Raw genomic sequence first — 13,531 nt, 5'->3', positions numbered from 1 at the left:
ATACAGTTTACACAGCTTTTAATGAGACTAACAGTGAAAAGAACACTATTTTTTATATAGTTTTTATTAATGCCTTTGCCAGGGTCTGATTATTCCGGCAAAGTCACAAAATGATTTATGGCAGGAAGACTGGTTCTACAGTCACACATTCTGAAAGGTCACAGATTTTGGCTTAACACCGGAGAAGCCTGTGTTTGAGTATCCAGCCAGGTAAAGATAGCATTTACATAGGCCTGATTGTTTTTTAATTTAATTGTATAAGTTATCTGTTGTAGTTAACAAACTTCAGACTTCTGAACCAAACACCATCCAATTGGACATGTTTCAGCAGTAATGCGACCCGAAATTGGGGAGAATTTAAGAACACTGGCAGCCAATATGACATATTTTACTGCCGTTAGCATGTAGCTACAGCAACCCGTGGCTTAAAAAAAAACACTCCAGTCCTGCCTACATGGAGCAGATGACCAATCATAGAAGGCCTGAGTAGGCCGGCTTAGAGTTGCGTAACTCTTAGCCGGGAGTTCAAACTGTTAAAACCAGAGCGTTCAGAATAGTTGGAAATCTGAACACTTTAGCTCACGGGGATTTCTGATAATCTGAAACTATAACATTGTGTAGCTTTCTTTTCAACATGTAAATATCAACACCGGTGTCCTCTGGTGCCATTACCACTGTACTAGTATTACTGAAGACATTTCCTTTACACTGCTGAATCTGTTCCATCCCAGCAGATCCACTGGTCCCTCTCACCCAGGACACAAACTGTTTGAACCTTTCCCCCACAAGGGCCACAACCTCACCCCATAAAAAGTTTCTTCTCCTCTGCAGTCAGCCTCACCAACAAGGCCCGTACACCCAACTGTCATTGAACCCCCAACCATCCTGGACTACACATCTCCCCATTGCACATAATATACTTTCATAATATACTTTCATTCTGCACTAAACCCATTCAGCCTTCTTTCTCTTACACTAAACAGCTATTTTATATATATTTGTGTCTGTTTCTGGATTCTTTGGTTATTTCCTATTTAATGTTTAATGTTTGTTTGTGTATGTATGCACCAATCACCAAGGCAAATTCCAAGTAGGGTGGCAATTAACTCCTTTCGATACTCCTTTCTGGTTACATTTTATAATGCTATGTGCACATTATGCGCGCCTTTTGATTAATTATTCTACACAGTTTCTTCTGCATTGTGCTGGAGACTGACACATTGAAAACAGTTCACACAGCTCCACAATAAATCACTTGAAACTTTTTGCTCCACTTATCATCTTATTAACTCCCTCAGGACCATCCATTCCTGCCCAGTCTATCACCCGGTGTCTCCATCCTAAACACCAGGTAACCGGCTGCATGTGTCATTTTTTTTTTTTAACGATGCTGGCCTAGAGCTCCATATTTTTAATTACCATAGCCTACAGGAATGTGTGGCTGTGATGAACAATGTTGCGGCTGTAAGCAGTCCAAAAAAATAAATAAAAAATGCAGCCGCAAGGGACTAAACACTGGGAGATGAAAAACACTATGACGCGCTGAAGATCCAATTTCAATCATGTATTCCTTCACACATAAAATACCACTATTACAGCAGTTGCCAAATGCAAAATGAGTTTGTGATGCGAATAGAATGCAAGAGAAAGTGTTCGCTCCCAGGCTCACCCCATCTCTGTCAAAGCCCAAAAACCAGATGAACAAGGGAAGCAAACAACTTCCGCCCAAACCCCAGTGAACACGCCCACCACCTACAATATCAGTGCATAATATAATAATTAATGAATAACACAAATGAGACCACAAACATTAAGGCTGGGTACAGAATTCAATACTTTTAAGGGAACCGACCAAATAGCCTCTAAAGTACCGAGTATCGAAAAATGCCTCGTCATCCAATACCCAATTTCGATACCTAAGGAGTAAATCTCATCAGCGTCAGCCAATAAGTATGCAGCATGCTTCTACCAAGATCTAATAATGTATGTGATTGGCTGTCTAACGTTACATAATAAATAAATTAAAAGATTTGTGCTGTAATGTGTAATTTTTGTTTTGTTTTATAAGATTGGTAAGTAAGTCACGGTATTGATATTGGTACAGTATCGACATTTTTTTAACAATACCCAGCCCTAATAAACATACAGGAGAAACACGTGGCTCCTACAAACAACATGATGTGATAGACATCATTTGGGTTCAATACTAAAGTATAAAAATAATTTCTGTGCCTAGTCCCAGACATCAATAAGTTTCCTCTGAGGAAAACTCTCTACAGGATATTCAAACTGTCAGTGTGTCATGACGGAGAGAGCTCTGTGACTGTAGGGGGTGAAAGTAGTGGATGTGATAAGCCACGATTGCCAAAGCCTCTAATGCACCCACCTATTATAATAATGCCTTCTTTCTGATCCCACCCGGTGACCAAATGTGCCACAGGTACGCCAAGGAAGCCTGGCCACGAAATGATCAAAAGTGCGTCTGGCACGCTTCCGGCCCACTTGGAATGGCACACCTGACAGATGCTGCGCCACTGGTTAAGGAGGGGAACAAAAACTCTGTTTTTCTTGTAAATTTGTAAGCTTTTTCTTGGAAATGTGCCAATTTAATATCAGACAAATCTGATACGGTTTCTTTCTCGTAAATGTCCGACTTTAATCTCGTAATATGAATTGAAACCATATCTCCCAGTCTTCTTGCCATGCTTTGGAAACTAAATCCAACTGAAGACGGACATTTAGAACATTAAGCTCTGACCTCAACACCTTTACCTTTCACTGCTATGTCAGAGTACAACCGTTTCCTACACGCTTCCATCACAAGATCCAGAACATCATTAACTTTTGGTAGAACAGGCTCATCGGTCACACTTTCTTTTACGGTTTGGAATTTTAGAATAGATCCAAACAATTTCCAAGAAGTTCCATGAAAGGACTGTGCAATTTCTTATTGATTATAGTGAAAAATAGTGTTCAATTGCTACATTTCCATGGAATTGCTAGTGCTACCTAGACCTAGTCTTTCAGCGAGAAGAACATGCAAAAATGTGAAGATATATGTTAAAATAAAAGTCTGGCTATAAATATATACCAATAAATAAATAAATTCATAACGAAAAGGATGTTTTAGTGGGTTGAAATTGAACTTTTCTTTCAAGGAAAATTCCATTTCCCCTTTAATTAGTACAAAATTTTCTTTGCAGTAAACATTTTGGAAATGATGTAGAATTGATTGACCCATAAAATAAAGTGTCATAAAATCAGATCACCAAATGTGTCTAATTTTGCATTCAGTGCTTTCATGCTTTTAAGCTTGAAACACATGCAAGTACATTAAAAACACATGACTACACATGACTACACATGGCTTATGCATGGAACCATGATATTGTTCAGACTCAGCACACCAAAAGGCATTGACCCAGAAAAACAGTGGTTGAACTTGGCTCCCATGACAGCTGGGAAGGGCCAAAAGGAAGCACAATGTAAAGAAAAGACAGCTTCATCCTGTTGTTGCCTGCCACAGCGCCACTAATTGCAACGCAATTACTTTGAGTAGCTGGTAGTTTTTGAATATGTACAGGGTGCGATTTGCGTGTGTGTGTGTGGGGGGGGGATTTCCCCCTTTCTGGTATTATTTGAATTTACAAAAAATGTATGGGGTCAATGTTACTTTACCAATAAACCATTATATACCTAAAATAAAAGTATTTTAGGGGCAATAGTAGTTGAGTGGACACTGTATCCATGATATTGGAAGGATTTCATTTTTTTTTAATCAAAAAACCTTGTACATGTAGGATACTGTATGTTACAGGCATAAGAGTTTATGCTTTGCCTCAGGAAAACATGGTGTGTTATAATTGTAGCATACATACCCATTGGCGTGCCAACCCCGTAGGCTTTAGAGTCAATGAGGCCTCCAATCTGGGTGAGGTTGCAGTTGCGCTGGGTGACAAACTCGATGGTGGTGGACTCCATGAGGAATGCGTAGTCCGAGGTGAGCACACGGTGAATGCCTTCTTCAATGTTCTTTACCATCACCGAGTGCTTCCGACTGCTCATGAACTCCCACATCTTATCATACGTGGAGATCTTGGTTTTCTGTGAGAAGACACAGAATGGCAATGTGAGTAAGAAAAGAAATCCTAACTGAAACACAAGGAACATTGTCACATTTATTGTAAAAGCCAGACTGTGGTTGGAATTTGAAGTTCTAGGTTGGAGGTTAATGAAGAATTATTTCTGTCTCTCACTAAAAGAAACAATGAAAGACAGAGCAATCAAATCCCTCATTATATAATAGAGCTGTATACATTGGTACTATTTATATACTATCAAGGTCTGCAGAACTATTTGTATTTAATTATTCTCCAAATTGCATTATGCCTGAGGAGAAGCATGCTAAATAGCAGCAGTAGATTTATTTTTTTACTTTAACTCAACATGTAGTGTGATTTTTGTATAACCGTACATCTCTGTTGTCTGTGCCGCTGCTATCACCTATAGTTAGGATCAGCCGCGGCGTTGTCAGTAGCAGTGTGCCTCACTTTCTACACCTGTAATCACGGAGAAAAATCCAAGAGCACATTAGTCTCCAGGGGAGCAGATTTGAAGGCATTTTTGAAGCCATTTTAAACCTAATTAAGTCACATCTTCAAGGTCCTGCCCGCCATTATTGTGTGTAATGACTTTTTGTGGCTGGTCGATATTTTAGATCAACTGGGTGATTTGCGGAGTGCCTATCAGAATCTTTTCGGAGTCACCCTTGACAAATCAGGCGATTGAGCATGCAAGCTTCAGACTGCTGATAAGGCGAGAGCGGTGGCTGTGAATACACGGGGAGTCGGATAACCACCTACACTCCAAGTCAGGCAGAGAGCCGTGGAGGGCTTCCCAGAGCCTTCACATGGGGATCCAGAGCTGATTGCACTTAAACCATACAAGAGATCTTGGAAAATGCAACGGGTACACCAGTGAATAGCTGTCAAATTCAAATAGTAAACAAATCCAAACATATCCAACCGTAGCATTGCAGAATCTTTTTGTTTAGTCAAACTGAATCAGAATATTCAAAATCCTGCAATAACTAAAAGAAAAATACCAGGTCAAATAAAACAAAAAAAAGCTCTCTGCTGTCTGCTGTCTGATCCTCTGAAATCATCATCATCACCTGCCTGGTAAAGTTCCATTGGGCCTGCCTCTGTTGGAGAATGCTGTCCTCATTTTTTCAGTTTCCCATATCTGTATAATCTGCTGGTTAATCCTGTCATCAAATCGAAGTGGCTGTAGATTAGCAATGCTTCACATTCTGTAGATTTTAGTCACGCATTTTGTTCTGTAAATCACAAGGACTGTTCACACGAGCTGAAATGTTAGGCAGCGGTGAGTCATGCGGGGTGATTGGGAGGAAAGAGCCAGCCGAAACCACAATCAACCGTAGTTAGATCAACATGGCGAGTGAGTAATCCGCTCTATTACTGCTTGAGTGAATATTTACACTGTGTATTAACTGGTTTATGTCATGTAATTGCATACACTAAGACACATTTAAGATTGAAAGAGATATGGCGTCTGATCCTTTTGTCTGTAAGTATATGAACTTTAAATGCAAAGTTTGTCAATTGAATATGGGTTTGTGAAGGCAAAAATATTCAACATTCAATAGTAATCAATATGACAATTTTTACACCAGAACATGATCAAAGTCTCCTAATAGATCCCTTCATATATAGTCTCGCTTTGCCAGACCTTCCTCCACAGCGCTGAGGAGGAGGGTCTGGCTAGTCCATACAACATTCCTGGATGGGAGAAAAACGTGCTCTGGTTTATTGGCATTTCTTTAAACCAATCACAATGGTCATGGGCGCCGCTAAGCACCGGGCAGAGCCGCGATGCCGCTGCAAAATAGCCTCGGGAAGGAACTTGTTTTGGTGGAACGTGTACGTCCAAAAGTTGTTTTAGTTGTACAACAGAAAATTCAGATTAAACAGATAGTCTAGCTAGCTGTCTGGATTTACCCTGCAGAGATCTGAGGAGCAGTTAACCATTTAGAACCCCAACACAAAGAAAGTGGAAGGTATCGAACTTTAATTTTGTATAAGTTGTTGTCAGTCTATTAGTGATGGCCCAATGAAGATTCATATAGCTTCATCAATCTATTTTTTTTTATTGTCTGAGCCCACTAGATGGCGTTTTTGATTTAACCCTTGTGTTGTCTTCCATTCGACCATGACACAAACATTCAGACACTTCCACCACTAGGTGGCACTATAGCAGGGAAAAAATCGTGTTTGGCCTTATAACTCCCGAACCGTACATCACACATAAAAAATACACATATCCACGATGAATTCAGCTGAAGCTCCTGATATAGGCCACACCCATTTCCACCTTTTATGCGCAAAAAATCGTGATTTATCGTAAACTTACTTTTTCTAACTCCTCCTAGACAGTGCGACTGATCTGCACGAAACTTGGTACCTAGCATCTCCAGACCAACCTGACAAAAAGTTATCAAAAGCATTTTTACCAAATGAAAATTGCAAAAATTACGCACAAACAAATTTGTAGTTACGAAATCATGAACTTTGCCATATCTCGGCCAAAATAAATGCTATCATCGCGAAACTTTTGATTTTTGTTTGCCATGACACCTCTGAGGCTCCCCAACCAATTATACGAAGATTGGCCACTAGGTGGCGCCACAAGTACAAAAAGTTTATATCTCATGATCGGCTCATCCGATATTTACGAAATTTTGAAGGTGCCATCTAGGGCCACTCCTGAGGCCACGCCTACAGTGGGATATTGACTGGTCAAAGTGGGCGTGGCCTATTGTTGCTTACACTAATGTGAGCAACTTCAAATTTACAGGGTAGATGTACAATGGCTCATGGACCTCACATACCAAATATTACACATATGGACCACTAGGTGACGCTATAATGACGTAAAACATCCCACATTTCACATCGCACATTAGAATCCCTTACATCCATGTGTTCCTTGAATCAAGCTGAATCTGATGATATAGACCTCGCCCTTTTCCGCTAAGAAGTTTACTTGCAATATTGTGCAATGCGCAAAACCAACTTTTTCAAACTCCTCCTAGGCCGTGCGACCGATCTGCACCAAAACAATGCGCAATTTACAACCAAACTAATTTTCGTAGCTAGCCACAAAACACAAACTTTAGCATATCTCGGCCAAATTAATAGCAATCAGAGCAAATCCTGGTAATATTGTTCGACATCCCACTCCGAGCCTCTATGCCAAATTTGGTGAGGATCGACCATTAGGTGGCGCTATAATGAACGTAGACGCGTTTTGGCAAATAATAATTTGGAAATTTGCAATGGCAATATCTCTGCCGCAATAAATGCTATAATCACAAAACTTCAGATTAATGTTCACTGTCCCACTACAATGATATGTACGAAATTAGGTGAAAATCGGCTATTAGATGGCACTATAATCAACGTTTATGCGTTTTGGCAGATAACTCAATGCACGCAAATGGGACAATTTCGATTGCTTTTAACACGAAACTGCTCGTTCAGCATGCCGCTATGAGGCTCTGTACCAAATTTGGCGAATATCGGCCATTAGGGGGCACTATAGTCAACGTAGACTAGTTTTGGCCCTTTTACTCAATCGATGTTAATCGGATATTTGCAACGGCAACGCACCGCAGACCTCGCGGCTCACGGCTTCAATATTTCCCGACGTTTGCCTCCCCACCGTCACGCTTTGAGTCCCGCTTTGGGTCCCGCTTTGGGTCCCGCTTTGGGTCCCGCTTTGGGTCCCGCGCACGCTCACCCGGGTTGTCGAGGGCGACTAGCGTTGGGGGCGACTGGCGCCGGAAGGCTTGGACCCCGTCATAACTGCTTGCAGTTCTAGTTTATATATGTAATTTGTATATCATTTGCAAAAACTGCACAGGATGAAGCAGCACACTCACACAAGGGTACACAGTATAGCATTGTTCACACAAGTTAAAGTGATGGGTATACAGTATCTGTGTATTCATCAATATAATATAGCATAAGCGTTCACAGTGTCACAGTAATTGGGTGCTGTAATTTTTATTACAGAAAATATTTGACTACTATAACAGGCATAACTGCATTACAGGTTCTACAGTAAGCATTTGTTCATAATGCAGTAATGCTGTGAAAACAGCAGAAATTTGTTACAGTGTATACATTTTATCAAATTTATTGAACTATAAGTCAAATACATTTCTAAAATCTATCCATCTATCTATCTATATATCGTCTGCCTTGATTAGTTGTGTAAATGAACTGAACTGAAATCTCATCATCGATACAGCAACAGGAAATAATACTCGCGGCTTCTTTTTTTCTGTGAAGAAATCTTTCCCGGTGTTGGTGAATTCTTAAAAAAACAAAACACCACTAAATGTTGCATTAAAATACGTTGTAACTCACGTTACTGAGATTGCAACGGATGTAACATTACTGAAATTTAATTAATAATGCGTCACATTACTGCGTTACAGCAAAAAGGATTTATTACTGTAATTGCGTTACTTTTGTAACACGTTACTCCCAACACTTCTAATCAGCTATAAAAGTTATTCGAGATTTCCAAAAACAGCCCATTTTGTCATTGGGAAGACGGACTTGTTGGATCCTCTTCTTGATGCACTCTTCTGTTGCTTGGCATTATATATCTATATATATCTCTTGATGTTTAAGACTGGACTGTCTTCTGTCACAGATTAAACTGTTTTTTTGCAGTTTTTTGTAAAAAGGGCTCATGGGAAACACTGATTAATCTGTGATTATTTTGCCAGTTTATTATATACCTTATATAGGTTCCTTTGAAAATGTACAAGGTGCGATTCTCAGTGGTAAAGACTTTGCTTTAAGCTTCTTTTTGAACTGGAATTGAGTGACTTTCTCATGGTTATCTGCTTTTTTGTCCACCCTATATGAATGTCTTTATGCCCTAGCTATTGAGCAATGAAGACCTTCTAATAAGCATTCAGAGCACAATGGTTGACACAGCATTCTTCTCAGTTTTTTTTCTGAGAGTTTTTCCTCAGTGTTTCACACAGAAAACATACATTTAAATTCCTAACACAAACCACAAACAAAATTAAGGGAAGTGAAGAGAAATCCCCTGCAGGCCCTGTCAGACCGCTATACCAACCTTGCACAGAAAATGCAGCTTCTCAGATGAAAACAAGACATTAATTGTTCCATTTGCTTCATTTCTCTGATCTGTGCGAGTAAAGGAGGGGAGTGGGTTTGGGTTAACAAGTACTGAAACATCACGTAACAGCTTACACTAGCTAAGGAGCCTATTTTCTGGCCAACAGTGCCGAGTCAACAAAACAACAAATCAAACTAGCTGCGCTCCAGGACCTTGGGGAACAGGAAACAAAAGTGCACAGTAATCATCCCAGTTCTGTAAAATAGCGGACTTAAAGAGGGCAGACTCATTTAACATATTAATGTTGTTAGAGACGCAAGACTATATTTACTTTGAGATTCATCAAGAAGAGCGTAGACTACTGTATTATCCTGCGACAATCAATGTTACCACTTGCAAAGTCCTAAAAGATTAAGTTTATTGAGTTAGTAAATTACATGTAGAGTCACGTTATTAATCTATGGTGGGGTGGTGGGATGGGGGTCAGTGTAAGTCAGGGTTCAGAATACATTTTCTTTTAAATTTCAAGCAAAAACAGGGTGTTTAAGTTGTCTTTAAACATGCATACAAGGTTTTGCAATTTGAATTGGTATTTATTATCTCCGTTAGGTGTAAGCCTGGATCATGTTTTCGGTCGTGTGTGTGTGTGTGTGTGTGTGTTTGTGTGTGTGTGTGTGTGTGTGTGTCTGTCTGCCGCTAATCTCGTGTACTGGACCCATTAGCCTTAAATGTTTTTGTGCACATTTATGACTGTCTGCTCAAGGACCTCTTGTGGTTGCTGTGATTCACAATCGTCGAAAAACCTATTTTATTGAGTGCTCTGATTTATACCATCAGTCTGCTGACTCTGCACTCCGCAAGTAATCAACAACTGCTTCAGTAGCAAAAGGCAGGCTAAAAACAAGCCTTTCCTCCCCTTTTGCAGGCCACATTTTGGGCTTTGTCGTGGCTCACAAACTGACATCCATAGAAAAGTTTGTTCTCATTTCAAACCGGAGCATATGCAGATTACTTCCATACCCGATATGTTATGATCCACTAAAGTTAGGCACAATACTAGATTAATAAATCCCTGTGTTTGCTGTCTTTGCCGCCATCTTTGACTGAAAGGGAGCCAGAGTTTGATTGAGTTTGATTGAGTGAGATTGAACTAATCTTTGTTTGGGAAGGGAGAGGGAGACACACCTGGGGGAAATGTGCACTCTACTGAGTGCCCTTTTCTAGTTATATCCTGTATTGAAGACCCTGTGAAGCTGGTTGCAGACTTGTTGGCCTTCTGTATGACACATGCACAATACGTTGAACACTACAGGTTGAAAAACTCAGAAACTTTGGGGAATTTTGCATATCTCAGTTGTGTTCCTGCATTATGAACACTACATATATAGACCAAAGGTAGGTGGTACATTGTATAGGTTTACTCCATATATATATGTTTATATATATAGCCAATAATAGCTTGATCTCATTGTCACAATTCTCATTGTCACATTATAAAGTAACGCGTTGCTGTGATTCTACTACTTTCGGCAGTAACTAGAAAGGAAACGCAATTACAAATACTGAAATTTAAATTGGCGCATTACTCGTTACTTTTGTCTTTATCATAGCACACAAACACAGCCCAGGTACACAGCCCATGTAAGGACAAAAGACGTTGACATGACATAAAGAGAGACAGATGTAATGTTTCTAATATGAAGAGAAAAAAACGTATTGTCATTGAATATGATTATTTATTAATGAGGGCAGCAAAGCTAGGTTAGCATGTAGGCTACATACAGTACTGTGCTGTGTTTTCTCAAGACAATACAGGTCAGGCTGTTCTCCTGAACATTTTCTCCTGGGGCAGGTTAGAGAAGCGAACTTGTGAACGGGAGGACGTTGGTTCAATACCCAGACAGACAGGACAAATCTGGGTGGGGAAGTGATAGAGCAGCACTTGTCCTTTCCTCATTACCACCACTGTGGTGCCTTTGAGCAAGGGCCAAAGGACCACGCTCCAGTGAAGCTGTTCACTGGCCAGCAGATCAGACTGTGGTTGTACTGGGCAGCTTCCTGGTATGAATGTGTAACTGTGTGAATGTGACAGGTCGTTGTTGCAAATAAGAATATGTTTTCAATTGACTTACCTGGAGAAATAAAAATACAAAGTTTAAACCATTTGTACATATAGCTACAAAAAGTAAAGCACTGTAATTCGTATGTAGCTGTTGCACCACACTGACTGCCGCTGTATGAGAGTCCTTTGGACTCCATGGGGAGGAGGTCAGGGGGGGGGATGGGTGGTTCATAAAAACCCAGCGCTTTCAAGCCAGTGTAGGGGAGATCACGTCCCAGGGAAAAGAAAAGACTTTCACCCAGGAAACTCGTGTTTGTTCCCGGGGAGTGTTTTAATCCAAAGCACGATCTTTTTCCCTAACCCTTTACCTTCAATTTAACTAGTCATTTTGGTGCCTAAACTTAACTGTTATCGCCGCGTGACGCTCACTTTTTGTCGGCTAAACTCAACTGCCACAGCCCCTGGAAGGACCGTCATCTCGCAGTGCCCTGTAGCCAGCTCCCAATCACCTTTTCTCGGGTAAACCCAACTATGAACGATTGTTTGTAAAATTGCTAGATAGAGGTGCCCCTAAATTTTTTGTGAGAATTTTAGCGTTTTGGTATGCCCACCAAACGTTTCAGGTTAAATGGGACAATGTTGTATCTGCTCCATTCTGTGTTAGTAACGGAGTGCGGCAAGGAGGAATTCTGTCTCCTATTTTATTTAATGTTTATATGAATGAATGATCAAATCATCTAAATAGGTTAAAAACCGGCTGTCTTGTGGGCAACACTATTGTTAATCATCTTATGTATGCAGACGATCTGGTCCTGCTTTGTCCATCTAGTGCCAGGCTGCAGCATATGCTGAAGGTGTGCTCTCAGTATGGCCTTGATTATGACATAAAGTATAATGCTAAGAAAAGTCACATAATGATAGTTAGAAGCGACTAGGACAGGAAATCAACTTTTCCGACCTTTTATCTGTCAGATAGTCCTCTTGCTGTGTGCGAGGAAATTAAATATTTAGGTCATGTCATATCTGATGACTGGACGGATGACAAAGAACTCTACCGACAGTGCTGTAAAATTTACTCTCAAGCTAACATGCTTATAAGGAGGTTCTCTATGTGCTCTGACTCTGTGAAGTGCTCTCTGTTTAGAAGCTACATCACACCGCTATATACTGCTCAATTGTGGTCTAAATATAAGAAAAAGAGTATGCAGAGGCTTAAGGTAGCATACAATGAGCCCTGTGAAAAACTGTTATAGATAGACTTCTAGAGAGCATTAGTGCAATAGCCTGTATATCCTATAGGTTAATATGCAATTTGTATGTATTGTTGTATATCCTATAGGCTAATATGCAATTATTATGTATTTTTGTATCTCTTTTTTGATACTATGTATACTGTATTATGTGTTATATGGACCTGTGTCTGCAATAAAGCTTTATTATTATTATTATTATTATTACCAACTTCCGCTGATACGGCCGACAGTTTACAGAGCTCTGTTGCCGGCGTCAAGTGACCAGCAGGCGGTTGCCTGATCTCGTAAGATATCATACGAATTGGTGTGCATAAATTTCCGTACGACATCATAGGAACCCATTCATGAGAATGTGTTGTACAGGTAGGAACGCTAATCGTTGCTGCCTCTAGTGGTCGGAAATATTAATAACTCCTATCATTACAAGAGAGTGGTGTTCATGTGTGTCGTATGTATGGGCTGATATATTGTTGTGTTGCCGCTATTACATCACAGTGTGCGTGTGGGTGTGTGTGTGTGTGTGTGCGTGCATCTGCTTTAATGTCTGTTCTGGTTTCCATTTCACATATCAATTACTGATCTACTGATCAGGTTAGCAGACATGTCCCACACTACCACAGCAACACTAAAATAATACAGAATACATTAATAAGATAATTGAAGCAGACATTTAAAAGTAATGCAAAAGTTGCCTTCCCAAGTAACAAAACACTTTTATATGCAGTAACTTGCCCAACACTGTGCATTAGTAACAATATGACAGACCTTTTGGGGGGTTTGTCTCTGACTTTGGATGCAATGACTTTAATAACTTAAGGTGTGTGTTTCATGAGAAAACAAGGTTTTACCGGTTCAGTATTCTTGAAAAGCCTGTGTCAGGCTGCTGTCATAGCCTCCCCCTGTCTGAATTAGGCTTCCTTCCTGATGCCGTTGTACTTTTGAGGCAATGCATCCTGCATATTGTTAAGGAAAAACTCAGGAGCAGCACAACTCATTTCACATATGAAGAATGTTTGGGAGACCCTGATGAATT

At 40.2% G+C, this 13,531-nt stretch overlaps 1 protein-coding gene across 1 annotated transcript in view; it reads right to left on the bottom strand.

The window, feature by feature from the left end:
* Positions 1 to 13,531, bottom strand: part of LOC114557378 (glutamate receptor, ionotropic, kainate 2) — a 214,213-nt gene that overhangs the window by 39,117 nt on the left and 161,565 nt on the right. Inside the window, exon 14 of the mRNA XM_028580809.1 lies at positions 3,879 to 4,104. Within this exon, the coding sequence (XP_028436610.1) occupies positions 3,879 to 4,104 (226 nt within the window). The remainder of the gene's footprint in view (positions 1 to 3,878; positions 4,105 to 13,531) is intronic.

The sequence above is a fragment of the Perca flavescens genome, chromosome 6, assembly GCF_004354835.1.
Source record: "Perca flavescens isolate YP-PL-M2 chromosome 6, PFLA_1.0, whole genome shotgun sequence".
NCBI lineage: Eukaryota > Metazoa > Chordata > Actinopteri > Perciformes > Percidae > Perca > Perca flavescens.
This window is presented reverse-complemented; position numbering and strand designations above follow the sequence as displayed.